The sequence below is a fragment of the Gallus gallus genome, chromosome 3 (assembly GCF_016699485.2).
Source record: "Gallus gallus isolate bGalGal1 chromosome 3, bGalGal1.mat.broiler.GRCg7b, whole genome shotgun sequence".
Lineage (NCBI taxonomy): Eukaryota > Metazoa > Chordata > Aves > Galliformes > Phasianidae > Gallus > Gallus gallus.
The window spans coordinates 92,798,105-92,811,800 of record NC_052534.1 but is presented as its reverse complement, the minus strand read 5'-3'; the positions used below and the strand labels follow the sequence as shown (position 1 = coordinate 92,811,800).

Genomic DNA, 13,696 nt, shown 5'->3' with positions numbered 1-13,696 from the left:
CTCAGTTTTAATCTGTACTTCTTCTGCCTGCTTCCCTGACTGGTATACAAACCAATTCTCTCTTTTATTTTATTTCATTTCATTAATGTAAGGCCTTTGAATCAAGAACTGGGCTTTTGAATGTCTAGCTCCAGCGTAAAGAAGCACAGCTTCTTGTTTGAGCCTATCTATAGGGTTGAGATAAGAATTGTTACAGCAACAGCAAAATCTTTACAACGTTTTTTCTTCGTATATGAAAAATTATATAATCTTTCTTCAGTCAGAAATAGGATGATAAAAATCAACATGACTGAAGTTCTTGAGACTTCAGTATTGTATGGTCCCTGTTAGCACACACATACTCATCATCCTTATTATTAGCAAAGGAAGCATCATGGAACAGAACCACGCTTGAGGAGTTCTGTTCTAAGACAGAACTAAGGAGAGACAATGTGCTTGTATTCCAGCTTCACCGATGCACAAGCCTTTCTTCTCAGTTGCATAAGAAGATGTGGGCTCACTGATAGATTTGAAATTAGGCATTAAGACTTGGTATCTGATTATGAGTTTTTGAGGGCAAAGCTGATTATTTTAGTGGTTTAAGAAACCATGGGAATTTGCGGGAATTTGAGTTGCTGAGTTGTGTAGACATATTCCAGATCTCCCTGATAGAAGTTTTAATTCTACTACAGCTCATGTCGTAGCGCCTACTCAGTGATTATATCTGAAGCATCTTCAGGGAGCTACAGGTTGAAGAGTCTTCTCTCCAGGTGCTATAGATCTAGTGCTATTTCTCCTTAACTCTGGTTACCATTCTACTTTCTCATCCTTCGTATCTGTCCATGTAAAAAAAAAAACAACACGACCAACAACACCAAAAAACTAGTAAAAGAAGAAATGCTTAAATGAGTAGCATGCAGTTTGGCTCTTTTCAACTCTACATGATAGGAAGCCATTGAGAAATACTTGAAGGTGTTTTCTATCTTTCCTCCAGAATGTTTAAGTTAATCTTAAACGTGTTTCTTTACAAAAGGAATATGTGGTGAACATGTGACTTTACCAAAAGTGTGCTTATTCAGTTCTGCATCTACAGACTCAGGTGCAGCTAGCAGTGTTCATCTGAAAATAGAAGGATAAGGATTCCTTCTCTGCACTACAGCAGGAGAATGAGTCATATGCAAAGTTAGAGGGCAAATCCCAAGGATATGTTCTTCTGTTTTTCGGCAAGAAGGACTGTCCTTGATATTAATAAATGTTTGCACAAAGGAGTAATTTATGTTCTAGCCATCAATCTCATCACATGCTTATTGTGTCCGTTTGTAATGCATGCCCTTAACTTCTAACTTTTATCTTCACAAACTTTCCCCTGGAACTCTACTTTAAGAGGATTTAACTTATGTTGGTATCTTTGTGAAAGGAAAGATTAAAATCTGATAATTGTTTATAAAGCTTGCCGTTTTACTTGAAAAGGGGGTTTTAAAATATTTGAACTATATTTCAGATGTCTATACCAAGAAAGCACCTAGGTTGGTGAAAAAAGGGTCTGAAAGGACAGGGAAATTGTTTTCCCTTTTTCCTGACCTTTCCTTAAGCATTCAGGTATCTTCTTAATGTGACTTTCTTTCCTACATTTTTTTTCTCTGTTTTGTTTTGTAGATCCAATCATCAAAAATAAGTGCATAAAAAATTGGGTGAATCTTTCAAGTTTTTTGTGAAAATCAAGATCCTGAATAAGAGGATTGAAATACTGAGAACATATTTCAAAGGACTGACTATGCATATAGAGTGATAACGGGATACAAGAACACCGTGCCGAAAGTCTTGTTAAAGTTGAGGTAAATGGCATCTACTGCTATTCTTTCATCCACAAATGCAACCCTTTTGTCACAGAATGCAATTACTTTACAGGACTGGGATTAGTAAGGCATAAGTTAAGGGTCAAATATTGTTACCAGTTCAAACTTAGTCTACACTACTGAAACGTGGGGAAGTGACGGATCTGTTGGAGCATATTGTTATAAGCATTGCATCACTAACTCCAACTGAAAACTGAGTCAGTTGAGTAGGAAACTCTGCATCAGGGATCAGATCTCTAGAAGTAAAGCCAGTAAGATTTTGTGTCATGTGCAAAGTTAAGGTTTTATGCATACACAATGAGAGCAGGTTTACATTAGCTTGATCTGCACATATTAATTTCCCAAAATCTTCACCTTATTTTCCCCTTCTGCTTAATGGTAACATCTCCAGATGAAATGATATATCTATGACCATGTTTGGTCAAATAGTTTATAATTTCAACTTAAAAAAAAAAAAAAAAAAAAAAAAAAAAGTGCCTAAATCTTGGGTCATTCAGTGTAAGAACACATATAATCTTAGAACGGCTTGGGTTATAAGGGACCTCGAGGATCACCAAGCTCCAAACCCCCCGCTGCAGGCAGGGTCACCAACCTCTACATTTAATACTAGACCAGCCTGCCCAGGGCCCCATCCAACCTGGCCTTGAACACCTCCAGAGATGGGGCATCCACAGCCTCTCTGGGCAGCCTGTTCCAGCACCTCACCACTCTCACTGTAAAGAATTTCCCTCTGATATCCAACCTAAATCTTCCTTCTTTCAACTAAAAACTGTTTCCCCTTTTCCTGCTATCATCTGCTCTTTTAAGAGTTGACTCTCCTCCTGGAAATCATTGTGTACAGTGGGCATTTGCAGACCCTGGTCAAGTAAATGTTCTTAATTTTCTCTTGATTAAATTATATTTTTGCATAGAGTTTTGCATAGCGTATCAGAATTTTTTAGACTCCATCTTATTGCTGTGATTCTTTCCTGACTTTTCTCAGTATTCAAACATCCTCACTGAGGTTGCTTCTCTGAACAGTTCAATCAGTACTGTTAGAAACTGAGTGTGTCTGTCTTAATGCAAATTAGAATATGTTATTTATGGAATAAGCTGTAAATCAGGAATAGATGAGTCGTTTCTGAAGCATTTCATTATAATAGCAGTACAATAGCAAGCTTGGAAAGGAAAAAAAAAGACTGATTTAAGGCTCTTGGCTTCTTCAATGCCTTTTCAGACGTCCAGTGAATTACAGCTATAGTGAAACTGGAATACTTCACTAAGCATGTGTTGGCTGAACTAGTTTTGGAGCTTCAGACTGAACTTCTAATGCTGCGTGCCTTTAGCAAGAAATACAGAGAGACTGACAATTTTAACAAGAAGGATCATTTTCTGGTCTACCTGTCTGCTGGGAAAGAAAGTCTGAATTACCTCCTTGCTAGTGAGCAAAACTTGCCATTTGTCCTGTAGTGGAGCCCAAAGCTCTGGATCCCTCAAAGCTGGCAGCCCTGAGGAAGCACATATGGTAGCTATGTGAGCACAGCTAGAGATAGGTAAAGTGGTGTTGACTGTAGAAACTTTTGGGAGCTTAGCTGCAGCCTAAGTATGATGAGACTCACAGGCTTAAGTCTATATAATGAAAAGTCTCCAACAGGGTATCAAGCAAGCTAACAGAAAAATAGGTATGGCTTTGATGAAAACTTGCCCTCTGTTATCAAAGTTGCTGACCGTATCTGAGTACCTCAGTGGCTTTCTGGAAAATTCTTATAGCCTTAAAGGTTGAGCAGCTACAGATCACACTGTGCCCTTTAGCTAAGGCAGTAATTGCCCATGCTTGTCTGGCGGTCCAGATCCTCTTCACTGTTACTGCCTTGCAGATTATGAACTTTGGTCTTTCAAGCATGGCCTACGTTTTTTTTTTTTCATAGATATAGCACCTTGGAATTGGCATGTTCTTTAGATGAGTTAAATCTGCCAGGCAGTTCAGGCCAGTATATGTAATTGGCCTGTCTCCAACATTGTTTATCACTCCATTAAGTTTTGCAATATCTGCATATTTCAGTAAAATATAAACTTCCAGAGAGCTGGTGATGATACTGAATATTATAAGGCTAGAACATGTAACTGTGGGATTATATCTGAAAGGCTCTCACTAAATATGTAGTTTTAATTTTTACAATTATTTTGTAAAGAAACTTTTTACACTTTTTTTTTTCTGGAGAAATATTTGTTAACCATTATGAATATGCTGATGGTATGAATATTTATTATCTGAATATTGAATAAGAGAGCGTGAAATGTTTAAAAGGTGTCCAGGTACACAATATCTTAACGTAGGTACCTTTATCAACAAATTTAGAAACATCATCAAAAAGCAGTTTCAAGTATTCCTGACTACAAATATTCCATGATAAAGTGTTGACTGTTGCTAATTATGTCATTATCTTGAATCCTATATCAGTTCCTATATGATGTTACTAAGGGTCAATTTCAGTACAATTTAGTAAGTGTGCCACACCATCCTCTCAGCGCTTAGTAAAGTTTGGCTTAGACTGCTACAATTGTGGTTTTTTTTTCAGAATTTTTCTTCAGTTCCCAAGTATTTCCCAAATACTGCAGTATTGTTATGTATCAATAGTATCTTGGAGAGCCATCAGTCCTGGTTAATTTGAGGGGATAATGTCTGGGACTTAATATGACAAATGCTTGCTCTTTGTTATTTTTTATTTTGGGGGGTTTATTAATACTAGCATTTAATAATCTCCAAATTTAAATTTAATTTAATTCAATTATCTCAAGAAAAAAAAAAAGAAAAAGAAAGAAAAGAAAAGAAAAAAAGGACCTTAATATAGAATGCTTTTTGTTTGTTTAATATGAGAAAATCTGCATGTGAAATATATGGGGGTTGGGCTCCATGGCCTCTTGAGGTCCGTTCTAAACCCTACAATTCTCTGATTCTGTGATATGCAGATTAACATACACGTAAAAATTGTGAGGAAGTTTGCATCTGTACGAACTAATAGTAGGCCTTGGAGCAGACTACTGTTCTCTGGCCATTCCAGCAGCACATTCAGGGTTTCCTATGGTAGGAGGTAGGTGTCATGTAGAATTTCAAGAAATTTCTTGCTCCCAGAATCAAACACTGAATACACTGGGGTGAAAAGACTGAAGATTCAAAATGACAAAGTACTGAAGAGCTGTGAGTGAACATTGCCTAAATATAGACACCTACCATCCTTTGAGATGTCCTAAAGCATCCAAGACGTTACCATATATGAAAAGGCATCTAGGTCAGAAATACAGGTTTATGCCTTTCTGGAGGAACATCAGTCTACATAGGATACACATGAAAATTTAAGATAATCCTGCATGCCTGCAGCTTTTTCAGTCTTTTTTTCACTTCTTTGACCTGATTGTAGATCTAGATTGCATGGATCACATGGGGGCTTTTCCAGCTTAGTGACAGGATGAGGGAAATGGCTTTAAACTGGAAGAGGGTAGATTTTGACTAGATATTAGAAAGAAATTCTTTACTGTAAGGGTGGTAAGACACTGGAACAGGTTGCCCAGAGAGGTTATGGATGCTCCCTCCTTGGATGTGTTCAGGGCCAGGCTGAATGGGGCTTTGAGCAACCTGGTCTAGAGGGAGGTGTCCCTGCCAATAGCAGGAGGTTGGAACTAGATGATTTTAAAGGATCCTTCCAATCCAAACCATGCTGTGATTCTTTGACTGCCAGTATAGTTAAAAGCAAACTCTGCATGCTTGAATTACAACGCTTATTTAGGTTTTGAAAGGCACACTAATCTTTTTCGTGGTGTGCCCCTTCTTAACAGCTGGGGCAGCATTTCTAGGTTCTGTTCGTAATAGTTCTTTCAGCAAGTTTTTTGATAGTGGCAAATGATGCTAGATAATATTTTCTAAACATTTTAAAAAACATATTAGGGTAAAAATCAATAACTCCAATTTTGGTGTCTTCACATAGCCTTATGCATTACATGAGTTACAGAATGGTACTGTTCTCTTGTTAATGAAAAGAGTAGTACTGTCATCTGATGGCTAATTTTAACATTCCAGAGATGCTACTACCTGCTTTGGTAGGGCAACTTGAAAATCTTGTTTCTTAAGCAGAAATGTTGGTTAACTGGACTTGCAAAGTAATTTGTCCCATGCCATGGACTGATGGGTTAGGATTAAACTGCACATTGTGTGCACACCTCCACAACCCTCCTTCTTTGGTGGTCCCTGTGAGGTAATGGCATAAACCTGCTACAGAATCCTTTTGGCCTGCCTACATAGGTTTCCTTTGCAAGGAAACCAGCTTTGTTCATTTTTGTTTTCATTTGTTTGTTTGTTTAATATTTTCCTGGCAGAAATTGCAAGTGATGCTCATTCCTTTGCAGCAGGAATGCAGTAGGTCCCTGAATAGTTTGAAACTCAAGTTCAAAAAGTATTTGTGTGGAATTAGGACATACAGTTGATGCACATCAAGTCTTAGGGAGTGAGAGCCATCAAAGTTTGAACTCAAGGTGTAGAATAGACACAGATTATGTTCAGTTTAGGCATCCATAGCAGGTATCCAGACGCATGCCAGGTATCTTAGAGTCAACAGAGAGCTATACAATGGAGACAGAGGTGCCTACAGACTGATTGAGACCATGCAAAATACCTCTAGATGATGAGAGGACTTGTTCCCCGAGCTCTGATGGCAATGCTGACTGGGTGAAGTTCAGTTACTGAGGCACAGACAGCAAATGCCATTTCTCATACCAGAGATTAAAACATACAGAGAGTCAACAAATACAGCAGGCGACCTGCATGTGCCCTTTTGTATCATTCTGGACTGGCAATGAGAGGCTTGATACCTTACAGTACCTCAGATAATACCATTGATTGACTGTGATGGGAGCCAAAGCTTTAAATATATATTCACACAGCTATACAGAGGTATCTTAATGAAACACACTCCAGATGATGCAGAGGTAGACATTGGAATTGAAGCCCCTTAAGTAGAGGCTGCTGCTATAGTAGCTTTTGTGATTTGTGCTTATTTTAGAAGGTCATCCCTAAAGAGTGGAATAAATCATGCTGCCAGGAACCAGGTGATGAATACCAAGAAGCAGAGCTAAAGTGGCAGCATAGAGTCTTGTGAAAGTGGTTCTTTCTTTCCACTAAATGCCTGCCACCCACAAGTTTTACTGTTTTGGCTCTTTCCTTGTGATACAGTGAGTTGAGGGAGCTCTAAACTGGTAATTGTTTTTATTTTTTTCCTGAGAGAACCAGAGCCACAAGGTCAGCGTCTGTGCTTTCTGACCTTTTTAATATCATCTCTATGTATAAACTACCACAGATCCATCTTGCTGTCCAATTTTTTCTGCATGCAAAGTAGCTGGTGATGCAGATACTGCATAGGTTTTCAGGGCCATGGTCTCTCAACAGAATTCACTGCAATCTGCTTACACTGTACAAAATTATAAACTAAGCCTGTGCAGTTTCACCTGTGAAAATCTGGTGACAGCAGTATGTGGAAGATCAGAAAAATCCTTGTGGCCCTATGGTAACTACTACAGATCAATGTTTATACTTTCAGCTCTAATCAGCAGCCCTGCCCCTACCTGGGAAAGATTTAAGATTTCTGTGTATTTATCACTGCAAAAGGAGTCATGTCTGATAGGAACAGTGTTTATAAAATGAAGGTAAAGATTTAACCATTTTTATCGAGTGAGCACATTCCTGAATCTAGAAAAACACGTCTAAACAATGAAACATGCAAAGGTCGTTGCACCATCCAAAATAAAATGAAATCCGTGAAGTTCTAATGATGAGTCTTTATCTCCTTTTCTGTCACTATTCTTTCCTCTCCCAATGTGAAGTATTTGGTTAGAAAGCAACCCATAGCGTGGGAGCCATTGAGTTTTAATTTTAAACTGTGTAGAAATCTATTGCACCCTTGTTTCAAAATAAGGACATTACCAGGGCTCTCTGTCAGAAACACCCTGTAGAAGGTAAGAACTAGCACTTTGTTGCACAAAATGTGCTATGAAATTAGGGAATGCAAATGGGATCATTAAAGCAGAAATTACTGCATTTTCTTGTTTTTAAACAAACGCAAAGATCCAAAAGATCCTTTGTAAGGTGGACTTTCCCTTACGGGATAAAATGGAATTAAAATAGCGTCAATAAATTGTGTGAGAGACTGTATCAGTCTGTGCATTGATAGTCTGTGCATGCAGGATAAGAACATTGACTGCCTGCTAATCTATTCCCAGATGGAGGTGGATGCAGACGAGAAGCGCCATCGCACACGCTCCAAAGGTGTTCGAGGTACGTCTCCTGCTTCAGTAAATCACTCAAGGCCCCCACTCAGGGTGACCTTCATCCTCCAGAATCTCTTTGCACGATTCATTCTGACCCTTGCTTTTACGCAACCTTTCTGGTAATTTTCTGTAGAAGAGGGGTACTTGTAATAGATGATAAATCTTTATATATTTTCCATCTCTCTGCAGTTCCCGTGGAACCAGCCATACAAGAGCTGTTCAGGTTAGTGCTCTGAGTGTAAAATGTATCCCCATTAGCAATTTAGAAAATTCATGCCTTTTAATGGGTATAATGCACTTTCAAGTTCATTGGTGGTTTGCTCATGCCCTGCTGCACTGATGAAATTAATTCCCTCGAGACTTGCTAATAAAAAGCATCCCCTCTTTTTTTTTTCCCCCTTCAGTTATTTGATTTCTCTCTGTCTTTGTTGCCCTCCATCTCTGTAATACCTCCTGCCTGCTTTTAGTATAATTTTTCTGCAGCACATCCGCATCTGTATAATTAATTCTCTCTCTTTTGCAGCTGTCCCACGCCTGGCTGTGATGGCAGTGGTCATGTTAGTGGCAAATATGCAAGGCACAGAAGGTAATATCTATAATTTTTCATAATTATTGAAATGATTTGGTAAACAAGTCAGTTGGCATGAAAACAAGTCAGCTGGCATGACCTTGATAAACCAAACAATGATAAAAAATTGAAATTAGACCTAGAATCTATCTGGATTCATATCTTTTTCTTCTCTCTCTTTTTTTTTTTTTTGTTCCCTAAAGTAGTGTTTTTCATTTGTCTTTATTGTGCTATGTTATTCAAAACCTTTGAAATTTCTACCAAGCTTAAACATCACATAAATTAAAAACTTTATAAATGCAAATGAGGACAGGTCCTAAACCCTCTTGTAATACTCACAGGACCACTCTATCCATCTTAAACATGGAGGTGAATTTCACACATAAACCTAAACCAAGTTCTTACTGAGGAATCTTGTTCCATTTTCAGTCTTCTCTCAATTTTTTTTCATACAGCTCTCTTGATCATGTGTTGCAAAGTAAAATTTGGCCTTGCTGACATGTTGGTGCCATTGTTATTTCTGTTATTTAATGAATTTCATAGCTAAACGAGAGCTTCTGAACACTGTGAGTTTGATGATCTGGTTAGGTTCAAGGGTCAAAGCGTAAGACAAAATCATTGATAATAAGACCTCTGGATTCAAGTATTACACTATAGTTATAGATACCGTTATAGATTACTCGAGATTCTGAACTGATACGTGGTAAGATCTCCATTAAGAAAATATGTTTAGATGTTTACTGTTAATAATATAGTTATGTTAATAACAGCATTGTGTTACACTTATGTACATGTGCTTTAATTTTTAAATTAAATTAATTTAGAACTCAGTATTTAATTTTATCTGCAATATTCAATATTGTCTTGTACGTCTGTATAAAAAAGCGTTCATTTACTAAATTGTTCATGTATTAGCTTCTCATGCAATGTTTTTTAAAAAAATATCAACGTTTAAGCTCAAGGGCACATTATTTTTTCTTGTGTGCAGTGCATTTCATTTAACATATTTTATACAGCAGACTTTTTTAAATGGCTGATGTTTTGGCCATGTGAAGAGAAATGTGTTCAAACTACTGTTAAATTCTCCTGGAACTGTTAAGATTTTTTTTCGCTATTGAGTTATTCAGATTTTAAAGCATTTGTGGTGTTTACACTTACAAGAATGCATATTTAGCAGCAAATTTGATAGATGATTCATTGTGAGGACATGGGACATGTTTTTTATGAATTAAATGGAAATTATGCTGTTGGACTTGATGATATTTGTAGGTTCCTTCCAACTTGTGTTCTGTTCTGTTCTATCATGTTTTAGCTTGTCCTATACTGTTCTATCCTATTCTGTGCATTCATGGTTAAGACATTTATCTGAAAAATGCAAAATGCAAAATAGTGAGATATCAGTCCACTGAGTGCTAGATACGTCGTTTCTTAACAGTGAATGAAGCTTAGGGGACAAATCAAGAAAATACTTTCAAAATTAAAACAAGAAATGGATGTGACTGATACTAAAATTATTTTGAATTACATTTTTTTTAAATATGAGGCATTACATATTTTTATTTAGATTTATTTTCGTAATCCTTTTTTCAATCATAAAAAATGATAATCTTTTTGTGATAGTTTGAAGGATTTGGTTAAATTGGAACACTTATATAGGAGAATTAGCCAAAACCACTCTTTTTGAAACTGCTATTGATTTCTCATTTCAAATCATGTTTTTCTTTCTCCGTTTTCTTCACGTAAATACAGACTTCATCAGTAATTAATGAATGGCTCCAAATCCTTTTCCTTCCGAAATTTCATGAATAGCTATCAGTTAAATGACATGATTATAATGTCCTTCCTAGTTACAAGATTGTGACTACATTCATTTCTTTATGCTTCATGGGATTTACACGCTGTTTTCAAAACCAATAATTTTGAAGCCACACGGAGGAAAGTTCTCAGGCTTAAAAAAAAAATCAAACTTTTCTTCTGAATTACGCTAACTTTTACCCATGTTTGTCTGATATCAGCTTTTTGGGGTAGGGAGAAGGGAAAGATACAAGGTTTGAAAGGATTACAGGAGGTCTTGAGGCATCAATTCCATATTTTGTTTTCGTAACATGATTCTTGTTTGCCAGTACACAAGCAGACAGAATCTCAGAACTATTAATTAAATGAAATTTTAGGGTGGATGCAGAAAAAATAAAAATTGGAAATATATCAAAAATTATTTTTTTTCTTCCTAGGAATTCTTAAGTTTTTTAATTGTTTTCTTACCACTCTAATTGCCAATTCACTAATCAAAATACATTTTTCTGATGTATGTCTCATTTAGTGTAGAAACAAAATCATTTGTTGAGGCTTACAACACACCTATTTCCTGAAACAGCAATTTATTTTTAGTCCAATCACCTAGGAATTTAAAGTTTTTGAAAAATTTTGAAAGAATTTATCTTTTTTTTTTTTTCTAATTTTCTGTTTGGGTACGAAAGGCCATCCGACATTTCTTCCAAAGAAAATGGACTATCTTAAAAATTTTATGCTCTCAGGTGCTGCCTAACTCAATTCCATTTAGGCCCACAGAGCATTTTAATGAGGTTAAGACCTTTCTATTCAGAATATCAGACTAACTCATTATAAGAAATGAAATGTATTTGCTTTTACTAGATGCATTCAGAGCTTTCTAACATTATTCTATTTTGAGAGTTTTTTTAATAACATCATGAAGTCTCTGGAATTTTTGGTTTTGCTTTGTTTTCAATTTAATTTTATTTTTGTTAATTTAATTTTATTGTTGTAATACCAGTATTACAGTGAAAACAGTGTTCAGATGCTACATTAAACTTCAACTGAAACAAAAAGATCCTTTCAAATTTTCAGGCAAATTTAGGGGATGAGATATTGTTCTGCTGAGAAAATATCAAATAGAATGCAAAGGAGGGTTTTATCAATGTTTCATTATGAAATTAATTATGAACAGGCTGCTGGGAAGTTTACAAATCTACACCATAACTGTGCAGTGCTAGACTTTGCCAAGGAAACAAGCAGGACTTATAAGCCATTGTAGTGCGAAACACAAGACTGGTACTAGGATAGGATAAGAGTGGCAGTGCCTTATTGCATCATTTCTATCTTTTTGGATTTTTCTTTGTAGAAGAAACCGTTAAATTAAACATGGCATGACAGTGAATACTTTGGTCTTAACTCTTAAGTGTGGTGCTTAACTTAGCTTGCTAGTTGGGCCTGCTATCAAGTCACCTAATATGGACAGGCTGCTCTACTGAGTAGTTTTAAATCCAAGATGCTAGTATCTTTAAAATTAATGTGGAGGAAGCATCTCTCCCTAATGACTGCTTACAAAGATCAAAAAGCACCCCAGTTTTGGGCACTAAGGGGAAATTCCCAAAATTAGGTGTGTTAAGAGCAGTCTTATCATTTTTGCATTTTAGTAATACCTAGAAACTTGAAGGACCATGGATTCTTCAGCACTGGCTAGGATGCACAGCATGAGGCAGCGCCTCAGTGTTGCACTTCAGACAAATATCATTTGTATTTCCAGGCACCTAAGATCAACTAGAATATGCAGTTAAAGGCATATCTTTGTGGGAAAAACGAACAAGAAAGGCATGAGTTATGGAAGATATGTGAGGGAGGGAGGAAGGGAGAGAGAGACATAGACCCGTTCAGGTAATTGTGGAGACAAGAGAAGAGTTCCGATCTAAGGAGTGAAAAGCAGAGTCTCTCCCTGGACCAAACTCCTAATACTGTTTATTGTATTCCCTTAGTAGCTCTCCAGGTCCACTATGGGTAGTGTCATAATAATAGACAAGCGCTCTTACACTTTCCAAGCTGTGTATTATTTTTGAATAAATGTGTTCCACATCCTTTGAATACTTTTAGCTGCAATCAACTCATCTCAGTATATTGCAGTTAAACATTGTCCACTAGGACCACGCTCTCAGAATTGTATTCAGGATGTCTGTCAGCTAAATGTCTAAAGAAAAAAAAGTTAAGATTTGAGTATTCATGCATTGCACTTAGAAGAAACTTTGCCAGTTTCATTACTGAACTTCAAAGACGAAAGGATTCACATTCTATGTATACAGATATAAATGTAAAACCAAATCCAACTTTGTGTCCAAGTTATGCACGTAATAAACCCATAGGTACTCTAAAGTAACTGAGCACTAAGTGTGGCCTGCTGTTTACCAAGTAGATGAGACTGATGGCTTTGTAAGCACTGCACACTACTGTGTTCTGATGCACTTAGCATTTTTTTTAAGTAAACAACACATCATATACCCAATAGATGTTTAAGGTTTCTCATGTAAATAGGTATTTAGACAGACTGTAAAAATTATACCTAATTTCCATTAAAAAAAAAAAAAATACTAACTACATGCAGTGGCCTATTTTAAAAGCTTCTTAACATTGTTTTTTAAACTATTTCTCCAGTAACAAAAGCAATCAGACTCCGTAATGGACGAATCACTTGCAAAATATGACATTCCTCAGAAAAAAAAACATGTTTTAATAAATGTGATTCCTAAAAAGAATCTTAAGCTGGTATGTGGAACTATATGTATTAATTTAGGATTCTTTTAATGCATATACTTGCATCAGTGTGAATTTGAAAACAGATAAGAACCATTGTCTGAAATTTTATTCTGAAATATTATGTATCAAACTTAAGTGAAGGATGAATTATTAGGGCCATATGACACACCCTTCAAATTTGAAATGGAAATACTGATAGAGCTCTCACTATTTAAAGAATTTCAATTTGATGAAAATAAGAATTCAGATGAAATTATGCAACTTAGAGATTTCATCTACCAAAAATTGTCCCTAACTTGTCTTCCATTCGTATTACATTTGCACAGGATTTTTTTTTTCATTAATCACTGGTGAAAAGAAGCAGGTCTCAAAAGTGAGGAGAGGAGGATAATGTCTGGATCTATAGTATATGAATTGCCCCCAGCCTTATAAACTCTGTCACATTTTACTTTACCAA

At 36.4% G+C, this 13,696-nt stretch overlaps 1 protein-coding gene across 1 annotated transcript in view; it reads left to right on the top strand.

Moving 5' to 3' along the window:
• MYT1L (myelin transcription factor 1 like) overlaps positions 1 to 13,696 on the top strand; it is a 300,887-nt gene that overhangs the window by 163,700 nt on the left and 123,491 nt on the right. Inside the window, 4 exon segments of the mRNA XM_046939137.1 lie at positions 1,636 to 1,814; positions 8,082 to 8,136; positions 8,319 to 8,352; positions 8,653 to 8,715. Coding sequence (XP_046795093.1) covers positions 8,082 to 8,136; positions 8,319 to 8,352; positions 8,653 to 8,715 — 152 coding nt within the window. The 5' untranslated portion in view covers positions 1,636 to 1,814.